The sequence below is a fragment of the Squalius cephalus genome, assembly GCF_949319135.1.
Source record: "Squalius cephalus genome assembly, chromosome: 10".
NCBI classification, from domain to species: domain Eukaryota; kingdom Metazoa; phylum Chordata; class Actinopteri; order Cypriniformes; family Leuciscidae; genus Squalius; species Squalius cephalus.
In genome coordinates this window covers 7788127-7801570 of record NC_137131.1, presented here as the reverse complement: position 1 = coordinate 7801570, position 13444 = coordinate 7788127, and the positions used below count along the sequence as shown (strand labels likewise).

Sequence of the window (13444 nt, the reverse complement as noted above, 5' to 3'; positions counted from 1 at the left end):
TGATTTTTCAGGAACGAAACGAGACTGTCTTTATGAGTGAGTCCTTAAATCATTCACTCAGTACAAAAACACTGATTCATTGAGGTGTTTTGTTTACAAATGTGCAAAGGTTTTATACAGGATTCTTTGGAACTATTTTCATTGATGGAACAGTAACATGGAGCAATATTGTGTCTTTAATAGAAGTTACTCAATATTAGCTTTTTATTTATTAAATTGTTGTATAAATCAATGTCTCACTTGTAATCGCATTACCATCTTTTTTGTGTAGTATGAAACTCACTACGGGGAGGTTTCCTTACAGGAGTGTGTTGCAGTGGTACATGTTCTTGACCACATAAGATTACGCATTTAATCTTCGAACAAACAGGAGACAATAAAACAATTGACATTGTAAGTTGAGAGGCATGAGTGCACTAGATTTGATCAACACATTTCTTGAAATAGCGCATTAACCCCATCTGCTGCTGGATCAATTTTGTAGCTTGTTCTGCGGTCTGGATTCTCCACCTCATTTGTTGCCCATCTCAGTCACGTCTCAGTATCAGCTACAAATTAAAGCTTGTGGTCGAATCAGCATGCCTGTGATGACCAAGCCCAATGGTCCTCATCTAAATGCTGTTTTTGTCCCTTGACCCCTTGAAAAAAGAAAGAAATGGCTCTCATTTAGAGGGTTTTTAGTGCAAGCATGTCATCAGATCGTTTACATTCGCATTTCCAATCAATCACAACCATTAACTAGTACTTAGAAACAGCATGGTAATGGAGACCTCCGAAATGAATTTGTTCAAGAGGATTTTTTTCAGAGCAAATTGTTTAAATTGCTTGTTTTATTGTAAAATATATGTAATGTGATGTATGTTTCTGTCATTGGTTATCATCTTGCTGTCATCTTGATGTGATTTAGTATTTACCACAGTTTAAAGAAATAGTTCAGCCTAAAATTACATTTCTTTCATCATTTACTCTCTTTCATGCTGTTTCAGAAACATAAAACCGTAATTATTCCAAACTTTTGACTGAGACTATTAGTAAAAAAATACTATATAATTTTTTAGTTTGTCATACGAGAAAACACCAACATTTAAGCCATTATTCAAAATCAGATCTCAATTTTAAGTGCATGCTCAAGCAAGATTTATAATATAATGTATAGACTATTTAATGGTCCATTTTTTTAAAATAATAGTTTTATGGTATCACTGGTATTTTTGTGTTATTTTTGGAGCTTGATATCTCCTGTCCCTCTTTACTTTCATTGTATGTACATTATTTTTGTTTATTTTTTTTTTGTTTAAAGCAGCTAGGATGTGCTAAGAAAGAGAGCCATACAGGTTTGGTTGAGAAAATTATGACAAAATGGTTGAGTAAACAATGACAAAATAGAAATTTGTGTTGACCATTCCTTTAAAATATCAACTAAATTATTAGGAATATTGCTCTTTTGTTTGTTAGAAAGATGCCTTTGTCCAAAGCAATACATTGGAGCAGTCTTCTAACTGGGTAAAGGGCATTGCCAAAGGGCACAGTAGTGATAGAGGATCTGCTATTGACAGATCTTGATATAGAAAAAAAACATATCCGCACATCTCATCAATGTACATCCAACAGATTTTGAGTCTAAAGAGTAGACTGTACTGTCCTGGTCTGGTTTCAGATGAAAGACAATATCCCTCTAACCCAGGTACAGAGAAAAGTGAGCTGGTATATGAGAGCAGATTAAGGTGGAGCTGGGGTTGAGGAGGAGGGGTGGAGGGTGACCTGGAGATTGGACTGATTGAAATAGAGATAAGACATGATCTAGGACATGATCTACGTCGGCAAATCCTTAGCTTAAGTTGTTGACGTTACTTTTCAGGAAATAAAGTGGATTCAATCTCGGCAACCCTCATGATTTCGATCTGGAAAGCTCTTTGGAAATCATGCCTCGGGGTTAGGCCGGATATTCAGGATATTCAAGGTGTTAGCATCTTTTTAGTTTGGGCACGGCTGAATTAATAAACTTCAAACTGTTAGACTTGTCCGCTGCAGCAGCTGCTCGTTCTGCTCTCAAGCCGTTTTCATTCCTGTGCTTCCTCCTAGTAAAGCAGAACTCTTGACATGTTCCCTCTCACGATTGCTCTGCTCACTCTCTAGAATGCTGCATAAATCACACTGCGTCCCATTTACATTCGTCTTTGTTTGCCGGTAGTTCAGAACCGAACGCCCCTCAGTTCACCCTCCCAGACAGCCGGTCTGAACAGGAATCTGAGAGTGGAATGGAGCACAGAGGAATCCATATATGCACTTCAGAGATTAGATTGATCCATGTTTTCTTCTCTTATTTTTCAAGTTTATATTGCTACCAGTGTATTGAGGTTTACCTATTTGTTTGTTTGTTTTTGACCTCTCTTAGAATTGGACCCAAGTGTTTTTAGCTAGTAAAGTCTGGGGACATATTTCACCCCAAAAAAAAAAAAAAAAAAAATTTGCATAAAGAAAATGTAACATACCCTTAAGAGTTTTTGCAGTGTGGCATTTTGACAAATGAGCACTTTCCCCCCAAAATCTCATTAGTATAATGTGAAAAAAATCTTATTCTCACTGATTGAAACTCATTATATTTAAATGTAAATAAATGTTTAAAATATTTATTGTAAATGTACCATTTTTACCATTTATTATATTGTACTGTCAGAGTTCAAGAAAACTCAATGGCCTTTAAAAGTATGCATCATTTCATTTTCTTTATGAAAATATGTTTTTCCGTTTGATTTTGGGGTGAAATATTGTCATTAAATTTACCTAAATGGAAAACAAATCTTTAGATAAAAAATGAAGTATTTTGAGTTCTGAATGCATACAAATTAAACACGATGAGGCTGCTCATTCATTAAAACCATCATCTGTTGGCTAAATTAGGACTATTTTTAAAAAAAGACAGTTCTGCTTGGGGATTCTGGGACTTTACAGTAGGCCCCATTGATTTCTTCTCCTTTTTCAGCAACTTTTGCAGTGTCAAAAGCTTAATATTCCTTTCCTAGACACAATGTGTGTTTGGTCCCGATTCCATGGTGATCCCTTTGGGACTTCCATTGAGATGTAAAGACAGAACAACCCCACCCCCACACACTCCCAAAGTGAGGCATGTGACGATTCAACAAATGTATTAAACTGCCAAGTGTGAAAGTAAGTGTTATTTGGTGTGGCACTGATATAGAAAATAGCTCTACAACTTACATTGTAGAGTCCTGAATCAGGACTCTTAATGACACATAACTTGATGATATTTTTACCAGACAAGATCACATTCTCATAATATACTGGGATTTTACCCACTAGAAGATAACAATTTGCAGTGATTGTACTGTAAATACAGTTACATAGTAAACTGTGTGATTTTTGCACCACAAGTGTCACCAGAAATGTGTGTCTTTGTAATCTTTAATCAAAATGTAATAACTTGCTCCACTAAACCCTCTTATTTTTTCAGCCAACTGTCGTATATGTAGAGACTGCTTTTCACAATCCAATCAACTCCTGATGGGTAAATTTAAGGGTATTTTTGTTGCTTATCCTGTTTCACTTTGCGATATGTCATATTGCGAAAGTTAAATAGGTGGTGAACATCATTTCAGAATGAAAACCTTAGTAACTACTAGAACTTTACTAGAGTGGAGGATCTTTGAATCAAACTAAGCACACAATTTTTTTGTGTTCCTTGCAGAGTGAAGAACGAGAAACCACAGAGAGGACTCCATACATTCCTGATTGGATGTGAGTTGACTTTGACCGTACCAAAGTGAAGATGAAGTTGCTATGGAAACTGCTGGTTCTGCAGTCATTCCTGGGGTGCCTTACAGGTAAAAGTATCTTATTAAGAACTTTTGATGCATGCATGGCAGCTCTTCTTTGTGAACTCTGTTTTCATTTCCTGTGTATATAGGGCAGGGGACTGTCTGAAAAGACGTCACGGAAATTGCTACCAACTTATATGCAATTTACATTTGCCGATAATAGACCTGATCTTTAAAAAAGAGCAAGTTACAAAGAAAATAGCTGTGTAGTTTAGTTAATAGGGGCCTTATTTATAAAGCGTGCGTACGCACAGATTTGATCTTAGGTGGTGCGTACGCTAAGATCCACGCCAACACTCATATTTATTAAAACAGTCTTTGACGTCACGTCAGGGTCTGAGCAGACTTACACACTTTTCCTTGTGGCAGAAAGTCTTCTTGAAAGTCTTCTTGCCGCTCACCATTTTCAAGTAAAGGATTTGGACGTTGACTGGTACTCTTTTATATGTTAATGACATTTATTAGGCAACGTTTACAAAGCGGAGATTGGAAACCATTCAGCTGTGCGCAGTTTCAAGATCACTTGCGATTTATAACTTTCACTTCTGGAAGAGAGGCGGTTCGTTCTCTAAATCACACCTACGCACATTTGAAAAATGATCGTAAGATCAAATGTTTTTATTTATGTTTTTACTCATTTTATAAATGAGTCGCTAGGAGAGGCATTGTTACAGTCAATAACAGGATATGGCGGGTAGATCCGAGAGGAAGGGCTCTCGGCTGTTTTCTTGATAGTTTGGAATATAAATTAGGTGATCGGCTTGCAAGATAGGATACTAAGATGAAAAATATTCATTTGAATCTACTGATAGCTAAGAATGTGATATTTAATCAAGAAGAGGAAGAAATCCTAATCTTTATTATTTGGCAGACTGATATAATTTATAGCAGTCTGAAATTAAATTCTTTGGGACGCTACTGACCCAGAGGTGCTTTGTACTGAAGAATTGAAAATGACTTGTTACAAAAAGCCAATTATTGAGTGTTACTTTGTGAATAACAGAGCTAAAGAAGTGTGATAGTGAGCTCTTGTCTTCATTACAGTGATTCATTAAGGCTGATTTGACTGATTGATTGATTGATTGATTGATTGATTGATTGATTGATTGATTGATTGATAGCCTTTCATGTGCTTTACAATGTTACGTTTTACAGTTTCTTGTTTAAGTCGTAGTTTTTCTTTTAATGAAAATATATTTTAAAATACGAAATGAACTGTTGCAAAAACCTGAGATCCATTTTGCATTAGCATTTTGTTACCAAGATTAACGTGGATGATTTGAGGGAAATACTAGGGATATTGTTCCCTAATGACTTTTTAGTCAACAACTAATGCCATTGGAATCATTGATCCTTCCCACTCAAAGTCTTAGAGCTCTTGGGGAAGTAAAACTCACCCCCCTCATCTATCTCTAAAGTCTTTGTTGTTAATTAATGTACAAGGAGGGGAAATGGCGATATGCATGTATTCAAAACTCATATCGTGAATTTATTTCATATTTCATTAAGGAACAATTAAGGTGGCTATTATCTCTAATCATACTTTCTTTACCTGAGGGCTCTTGTACATCAATCATAATCTGATTACGCAGTTCCATTTCTCATACTTAGAACTATCTGTGTGAAATGAACACTATTTACCTTCTTTGAAGCATTTAATAAAATAGTACTTTGTGAGATGATGTAGTGCTAATCATTTACCATAGTTTGCATTTAGGGAATATAAAAGGAAAGATCCAAAGATGCCACAAATGATCAATAATGTATATTTGAGCTGTTTCTCTTTCCCTTTAGTTTTGGTATTGCAAATGTGGCAGCCAAATTCCAGCACAAAATATTTTATTTTATTTTTATTTTTATTATTTATTTATTTTTTAAACCTGTTCTGTACTGTTTGAAAAGTATAAAGATGCTCATGAAGTTGATTGAGAGAATGTACTCAAAAGAGTGGTGACTTTGAAAAAGCTAAAATATAAAACAATTATGATCGGATTCACATATTATTCTAATACATGGAAAAGGGTGAAACAGAGGGAGTTTGTCTTGTAAATCAGTAGCGTATATGCATATGTATGACAGCATAGAATATGCAGTTGAAAGTAACTTTTCAACTGCTGAAAGGAGGAGAATAAATTCCAAGAAAATTCTCTGAACTTCACCTTTAATGTTGTCAAAGTGTATTTGAAGACAGAAGTTCCCATTCAAAGGGAAATTTACTCACTTCATGTCTTTTCAAACCGCACTTCCTTTCTTCCACACCGGCCGCTATTTTACATGCAATTACAATGAATGTAAATGACATGAGGTTGAGTAAATAGTGACAGAGTTGTTCCTTTAATCTGTTCGCTTACATTATCTCCCAACACATGCACAGGAAAAGACACTGTGTTTGGTGGTACTTGACTTTCTTGCACTGAGGGATCTTTGTTCTTCCCTTGTATTTTCAGTTAGTGGTAGGTGGCACTGGTTGTTGTAGTGTTGTACTCCCTTTTAACGCCGAACTGACAGGAAAGGTCGTGCAACCTGCCGAACAGCATAGACGAGGAAGGTTTGCCCCTGAAAAGACGAGGCTTGGCAGGGCGACTGCTCAGAATGCTGAGAGGGACTGCAATGATCTCCATCCCCTGCTAGGCATCTTCCTTTGTTCTCTCACAGCAGTGCGTAGTGACAGGGGCGAGCTGTCTGCTACACACACACACACACACACACACACGTCACTCCACCCTGATCGCCCACCCAGTTAGCATGTGATTACCTTACCGTCACACACACTTCAACCAAACCCACGCTGCATTCTAATTCCCTGTCTGTTTCTCATTGACTCAGGCCAGGTTTATTAGTTTAGATTTGAGTTTCTTCAACATACTTTCATGATTCAAAGAACACTTCAAGCAACATGATTTCCCTTTTTGTCAGAGGAGATGACCCAAAAATTTAAATTCATTTTCTCATTCATTCATCTACTCACCCTCACGTCGTTCCAAATCTGTATGATGACTTTCTTTTTTTGTCCAAACAATGAAGGTTAAATAGGGACCAATGTTCTTTAAAGCATTCTTAAAATATCTTCTTTTATGTTCTGCAGAGGAAAGAAAGTCGGTTTATAATGACATGAGTATATATTGACAGAAATGTCATGTATTTTAGTACACTCAAAAATTATTTTTGCCTCTTGTTTAGTTTAATTAATTAAAATTGAGTTAAAGTAATACGATTTTTAAAAATTTTGCCACAACTTAATTTCATTGTGTTCAATTGACCTTATATATTTAAAAAGGAAGTGTTTGGGCTACATGAATCATTTTTGTTGACAAAACCCCATCATGTTGTTTGTTCCCAACACTTAAATATAAAATATAAATAAAAATGATTTCTAGCCTATGAAAGCGATCTGATTTCCGCACAAAAATGTAGCGCAATAACAAAAATATATAGCTAACAATAGAAATCCAGCTAAATTGTGATGAACTAAACTGGTTTAATGAAATTGAGTTATTCAGTTAAATTAAGCAAGGGTAATGAATTCATTTTTTTGAGTGCATAATGGTCATTTTATTTCAGGGTATCGGTATACTTCTGTTTATGTTTGCCTGCAATTCAATGGAAAAATTGGCTACACATTTCTTTTATTAATTGGAACTTTTTTATTGGAAAAAACCTGATTAAGAAATGATAAATCTAGCATCAGAGCAAAAACATGATGCAACACGAGTTAAAAAACAAAAAAGCTCAAAAGAATAAAACTAATATAAAATGAATCTTGACTTGAGATGCATTCTACTCTGTATTCCCACATTACTTTTTTCATCACTCATCAGTATAAACGGTATAGCAAAACCTTCAGAATTTGACACATTTATACTATCATCCTGCACGGCCTTAATTCTCCTATTCTGTGCCATTTGATTTATCCACCTGAGACACCATCTGAAAAGAAAGAAAGTGACATTGTTGCATACCACTGAGGTAAATCAAAACAGAAAATGATGCAATGAAAGGAAATTGGAGAAAGCATAGGTGAATGTAGCTAAATCGTAATTTGTTTTAACATTTGAACTGGTGAGTGAACTTAGCAGGCCTGAGATGTTTGTTTCAAGCTGTCAGTGCCTAAGTTGAAGTGTGTGTGTGTGGAAGTTTAATGCTTGAGACTTATAAACAAACCACTTGACATTTTCCCTTACCAGCTGAGCTGTTTAATTTGCTCACCTTTTTCATCTTTGATTACAAATTTCTTCCAGTCAGTGAAGTGTTCTTTACCATCAGCTGCTGCTAAGAAGAAGTATTTTTGCAAGCAAAAAGGATTCAGTTCCACATAGCCATTTTATGTTTCAATTCAGAAAGAATATTTCATACTTGAAACTAAATTTAAATGATTTAATTTTTTTTTTAAAGGATAGTTCACCGAAAAATGAATGTTCTGTCATAATTTACTCACCCTCATGTCGTTCCAAACCTGTACGGCTTGTTTTGTTTTTCTAAGGTGCACAAAAGAAGAATTTTATTTTATGTATTTTTTTCACAGTCTTTATTATACTGTAAAAACGGAAGGTGACTGGGGCTATCAAGCTCTTAAACTGACAAAAAGAAATGCACCACAAAAGAAGTTCAACTTTAAACTGCACTATACATTAAAATTCCTCTGAAACTTTGTGAGAAGCAGATTGAAATTAAAGTTGTTTTTCCACTGGAAACTTGCCCTCTGCATCTGCATCGCCTATTCAAACTCATTGGTACATTAAGACAAAAATAAGCCAGAATATTCTTTTAATTTACTGTGAGGCTATCATAAAATCCTCTCCCTCTATTTCTGTGTCTTATTTTGCAGAGTGTTTGACAGACTGTCATTGGATGTTTGCTTCAATTGTAAGCATAAAATACTAGAGGAACATCTTCTTTTCTGATTAATTTGGGGCTTAGATCGTTTCAATATAGCAATCAGCTCAGACAGTCTTTGTTTCTATGCTTTTATTTTGTATGTCTGGTTTATATAGACCACTCACAGGTGAAAAGCCAGACAGCGGGACCCAGAAACCCGTCATTTGGTGACCAAGTTATTCATGGCTCGTAAAGGCGAGGCCCAGTGGGGATTCTGTAAACAGCATTTTCACAAAACAATTTTTGCCTTCCGTGAGGTGTTATGATCTAAGAAGCACTGTGTCCCCCGACCCACCGCTGGCACGGCGCATACAAATGCTAATAGAACACCAAATGACTCGCCTCCACGACTCTCTATATTGAAAAACTATGCAATCACATTGTGTGATCTTTTTCTTCAAAGCTGTTGTGTGCGGTTGTAGAGCGTGCGTATAGCCTATCTCGAGTGTTTGTCTTTCTACTAGCAAGAAAAAGTGTAGTCATTGAGCCCTGTATCGTATGTTATCACATTTCACTCAACATATTCCACACGCCTCTGTGCTTGTGAATATGATTTGGAAATATGAATCTTAATTGGTTTGCGTGTGTGTGGATGGGTATGAGTGTGTCCGGGAGTGTGCGTGCGTGCGCTACCTGACTCTATTCCAGGGGGAATAGATGTTTGGTTTTCATGTGTGGTGAGGATTTGTAGCTTATCCGTTGTCCTCATTAGTATCATAGACAATGGCACTCCTATTACATTACATAGTACAGACCAGAATTCCAATTTTCTGCTCAAATCTAATTTTTTTTTTTTTTTTTTTTGTGGACATGACCTTTCAAATGTGGCCCATATCAGACACCAGTCTGAACAGGCAACAATGTGACCAGCATGCATAAAGCGTGTTCATCATAACATCATCCACAAATTCCATATAATCATTTCATATTTTGTATCATGTAATGTTTTGTTTCAGGGTGATTCAACAATTATGATGTTACTGTTAAAGTCGAAGTAAATTCAAACCTGACTACGCACACCGAAGTCACATTGCAAAAAAATCTGATACATGATTGTTTTGATCGTGGTCCAAATTGTATTTTGTCAACGTCACATGTGTGGGGGCAAAAATCAGATTTGGTCTACATTTAGCTGTGGTCTAAACATAGTCTTTTTTTAACATTGTCTAACATTTGTGATTGTGAATCACATGTTTTGATGAATTGAGTTCACATGGAATGATGAAACTATTAGTAACCACTTTACTGACATCAGTAATTTGTTCTAGTGACTTTGTCTGACACTTTAGGTTTTTATGCATCGGAGGTTTGATTGCCCATGCCCAGATTAGTGGGTTGAGTCCACATGATTGAATAAGCTTTATTGATCTTCAAAGATAGACAATGAGAGTTGTGTGAGAACTAATAAATCCTGTTTCAATTTGATGTGAGTGTAATTTGAGGTGCCATGGCTTTGTCCAGCGTGGCAGAAACCATAGGCTATATGTTGGTTGGTTGGTTGGTTGGTTGGTTAGAGATCTGGTTTGCTTTCATGTGATTTATTGATTTAGTTCATTCCAGTGCTATTTTCAAAATAGTGTAGCTTTCTTTTTAAGCTACTTTTTCTAGCTGGGTAGCGCGACAAACATTACATTTCTCTTTTTATGTCTCATTGTTTGTGCGTTAACTGAGGCAAAAATCTAAAATACTTTGATGTAAACACAAATTATGTCTTGTAGCGTCAGATTCAGTTTAGTGAAATTCATTTAGGCAGTTTATATAAATCAGTTAGTTGAAAATGATTGAATCAATTATTCACAGAAGTTCCTGGGTTGCATCTTACTTTATTTTCTAAAATATTTATTAAAAATGATAATAAAAATAGTTAAATCATAGTTTTTGATTTTAACTAGATAAATGCTGTTAGTTATACAATTTTTTTTATTTTATTTAAAGGTCCCATGACATGCTACTTTTTGTAGGCTTTAATATAGGCCTTAGTGGTCCCTAGTACTGTATCTGAAATCTCTTTTCAAAAATTCAGCCTCGGTGCAGAATTATAGCCACTACAAGCCAGTCCCAGAATGAGCTTCCTTCAGACAGGCCGTTTCTGTGTCTGTAGCTTTAAATGCTAATGAGGAGGAGAAAGGCGGCGCAAGGTGGAGGGTGGGTGTGGCCTTGACCATCTTGCGCAACGGTACCGGTCCGTGCATGTTTACGTTGGATATAGCAATGGCACGAAGACACGCAGTCGTTCAAGCATTTCAGTTTGACCCAGAATCTGATCCGGATGGAGAAGCAACAACTCAGCGGTTCCAGCAGGACGTTTCCGAATGGTTAGTTTAAAATATTATGTCTGGATACGGTACTTTATTCGGATGGTTTACAGTTATTATCATGTAGCTAACGCTAACCTACTGTTGCCTTTTCATGAGAGATCTGTAACATCTGTAATTTATCTTATTACAATTACATCATCAAGCTCTGCGATCTTGAAATGCGGATATCGCGCGCGCCGTATAACCAACAGGAAAACGGTTATCCAAATAACAAAGAAGTGTACAACACTCGCGTTACAGTGTGTGTATTCACACACATAAACTGCATAGCTGCATAGCTAATGTGACAGCCACATTCTACGTGTAACAGTCTAGGCAACCATAAACAGTAAAGCAACACACTTATATATCATTAGTTGACTTACTTGTCCGAGGTGTGTAGCTGAGCCAAAGAGAGTGATCCAGACTTTAGTTTCAGACGTTCAGCAAGCCCAGCTCTGTATTAACCCTTCGGTGTTCATTTGTACATCCAATTATTGAGCAATTGTTATGCTTCGCTCGCTCAAAAGCCATGATATCTCTCGTGGACAAACTAAAATCGCGCGCGCGCGTTCCTACTTCCTAGCTCATTTTCTCACGGGCGGAAAATATTCTCTGGGCGGGCAAAGCAGAGACGGGGGAGGTAAGATTCCTCCTTGTAACGTCACAAGGAGGAGATTCAAGATCAGCGCGATTGAGCTTCCATTTTCTCAAAGGCAGAGAAAGATAGCAAAAGCTCGATTTACACCGATTGAAATTTCTAGAAACTTGGGGACCATATACAGGCTAGGGGAACTCATATTAATGTTAAAAAACCTCAGAAAGTGAAAATTTCATGTCATGGGACCTTTAATATAATTAAATAAATTGTCTTAGCTAACTTGTAGTTTGAGGTGTTTTTTTCTTCTTTTTTTATACAGTTTTACATCTTCAGCAATAATCATTTTATAATTAATTTTACATCTTCAGCAATAATTAACTATAAATAAAATGACTAATTCACTGAAGTTCCTGTGTTGGATTTCCATAATTGGTAGCATAAATGAGTTAAATTACTGTTTTTAAACTAAAATAAGGTCAAAAAATAAGGTAACACTTAAATTACACATTTGATCTCAATAAATGAAATATTCAATTTGAAAATCTTTATGTATATGCATTCTATAATTTGAAGAACTAAATTATGTGACTACAGTCAAGGGAAACCAAAATGATCAACACAATGAGGGCTAGATTCAAAATCATATACTAAAAACCAATGTAAAAAAACGAAGTTACAGGTTGATCCAACTTGCATGAAGTTCATCACAGCAACTCATAATGTAAGTCAGTAGTGTGTATGGTCCCCACGTGCCTCTATGCACTCGCGACAACATCTGGACATGCTCCTGATGAGATGGCGGATGGTGTCCTGGGGGATCTCCTCGCAGACCTGGATCAGGGCATCAGCGAGCTCCTGGACAGTCTTTGGTGCTGCTTTGGATGCTCCGATACATAATGTCCCAGTGGTTCTCAATTGGATTCAGGTCTGGGGAACATGAGGGCCAGTCAATGGCATCAATGTCTTCGTCATCTAAAACTGTCTACACACTCTAGCCACATGAGGCCAGGCATTATCTGGCACCAGGAGGAACCCAAGGCCCACTGCACCAGCATAAGATCTGACAATGGCTCTGAGGATTTCATCCTGGTACCTAACAGCAGCTAGCACATGGATCTCTGTGTGACCCTCCAAGGATATTCCTCCCCAGACCATTACTGACCCATCGCCAAACCGGTCATGCTAGATGATGTTGCACGCAGCATAACATTCCCCACGGCATCTCCAGACTCTTTCACGTCTGTCACATGTGCTCAGTGTGAACCTGCTCTCATCCGTGAAGAGAATGGGGCGCCAATGGCGGACTTAACAATTCTGGTGTTCTCTGTCAAATGCCAATCGAGCTGCACGGTGCTGAGTGGTGAGCACAGGTCCCGCTAGAGGACGTCGGGCACTCATGCCACCCTCATGAAGTCTGTTTCTGACAGTTTGGTAAGAAACTTGCACACCAGTTGCCTGCTGGAGGTCATTTTGTAAGTTTCTGGCAGTGCTCCTCCTGTTCCTCCTCGTACAAAGGAGCAGATATCGGTCCTGCTGCTAGGTTGTTGCACTTCTACGTCCCTGTCCCCTGTCTGCCGGTATCTCCTCCATGCTCTTGACAACAGTGCTGGGAGACACACCAAACCTCCTTGCGACAGCACATATGGATGTCCCATCCTGGAGGAGCAGGACTGCCCTAACAAAACACAAAACTAAAGACAAATCAGTCAGAAAGAATAAGGACAGAACAATTATCTATGGCCACCACCTGCAAAATCATTCCCTTTTTGGGGGTTGTCTTGCTGTTGCCTCTCCAGTATACCTCTTGTCACTTTCATGTAACACCAAAGCAAGTG

General features: G+C 37.3%; 1 protein-coding gene across 3 annotated transcripts in view; it reads left to right on the top strand.

The window, feature by feature from the left end:
- cntn4 (contactin 4) overlaps window positions 1-13444 on the top strand; it is a 156552-nt gene that overhangs the window by 13845 nt on the left and 129263 nt on the right. For all 3 annotated transcript variants that reach the window (XM_079883995.1, XM_079883997.1, XM_079883996.1), the window contains exon 2: window positions 3707-3842. In XM_079883995.1, the coding sequence (XP_079740121.1) occupies window positions 3788-3842 (55 nt within the window). In that variant the 5' untranslated portion in view covers window positions 3707-3787. The remainder of the gene's footprint in view (window positions 1-3706; window positions 3843-13444) is intronic.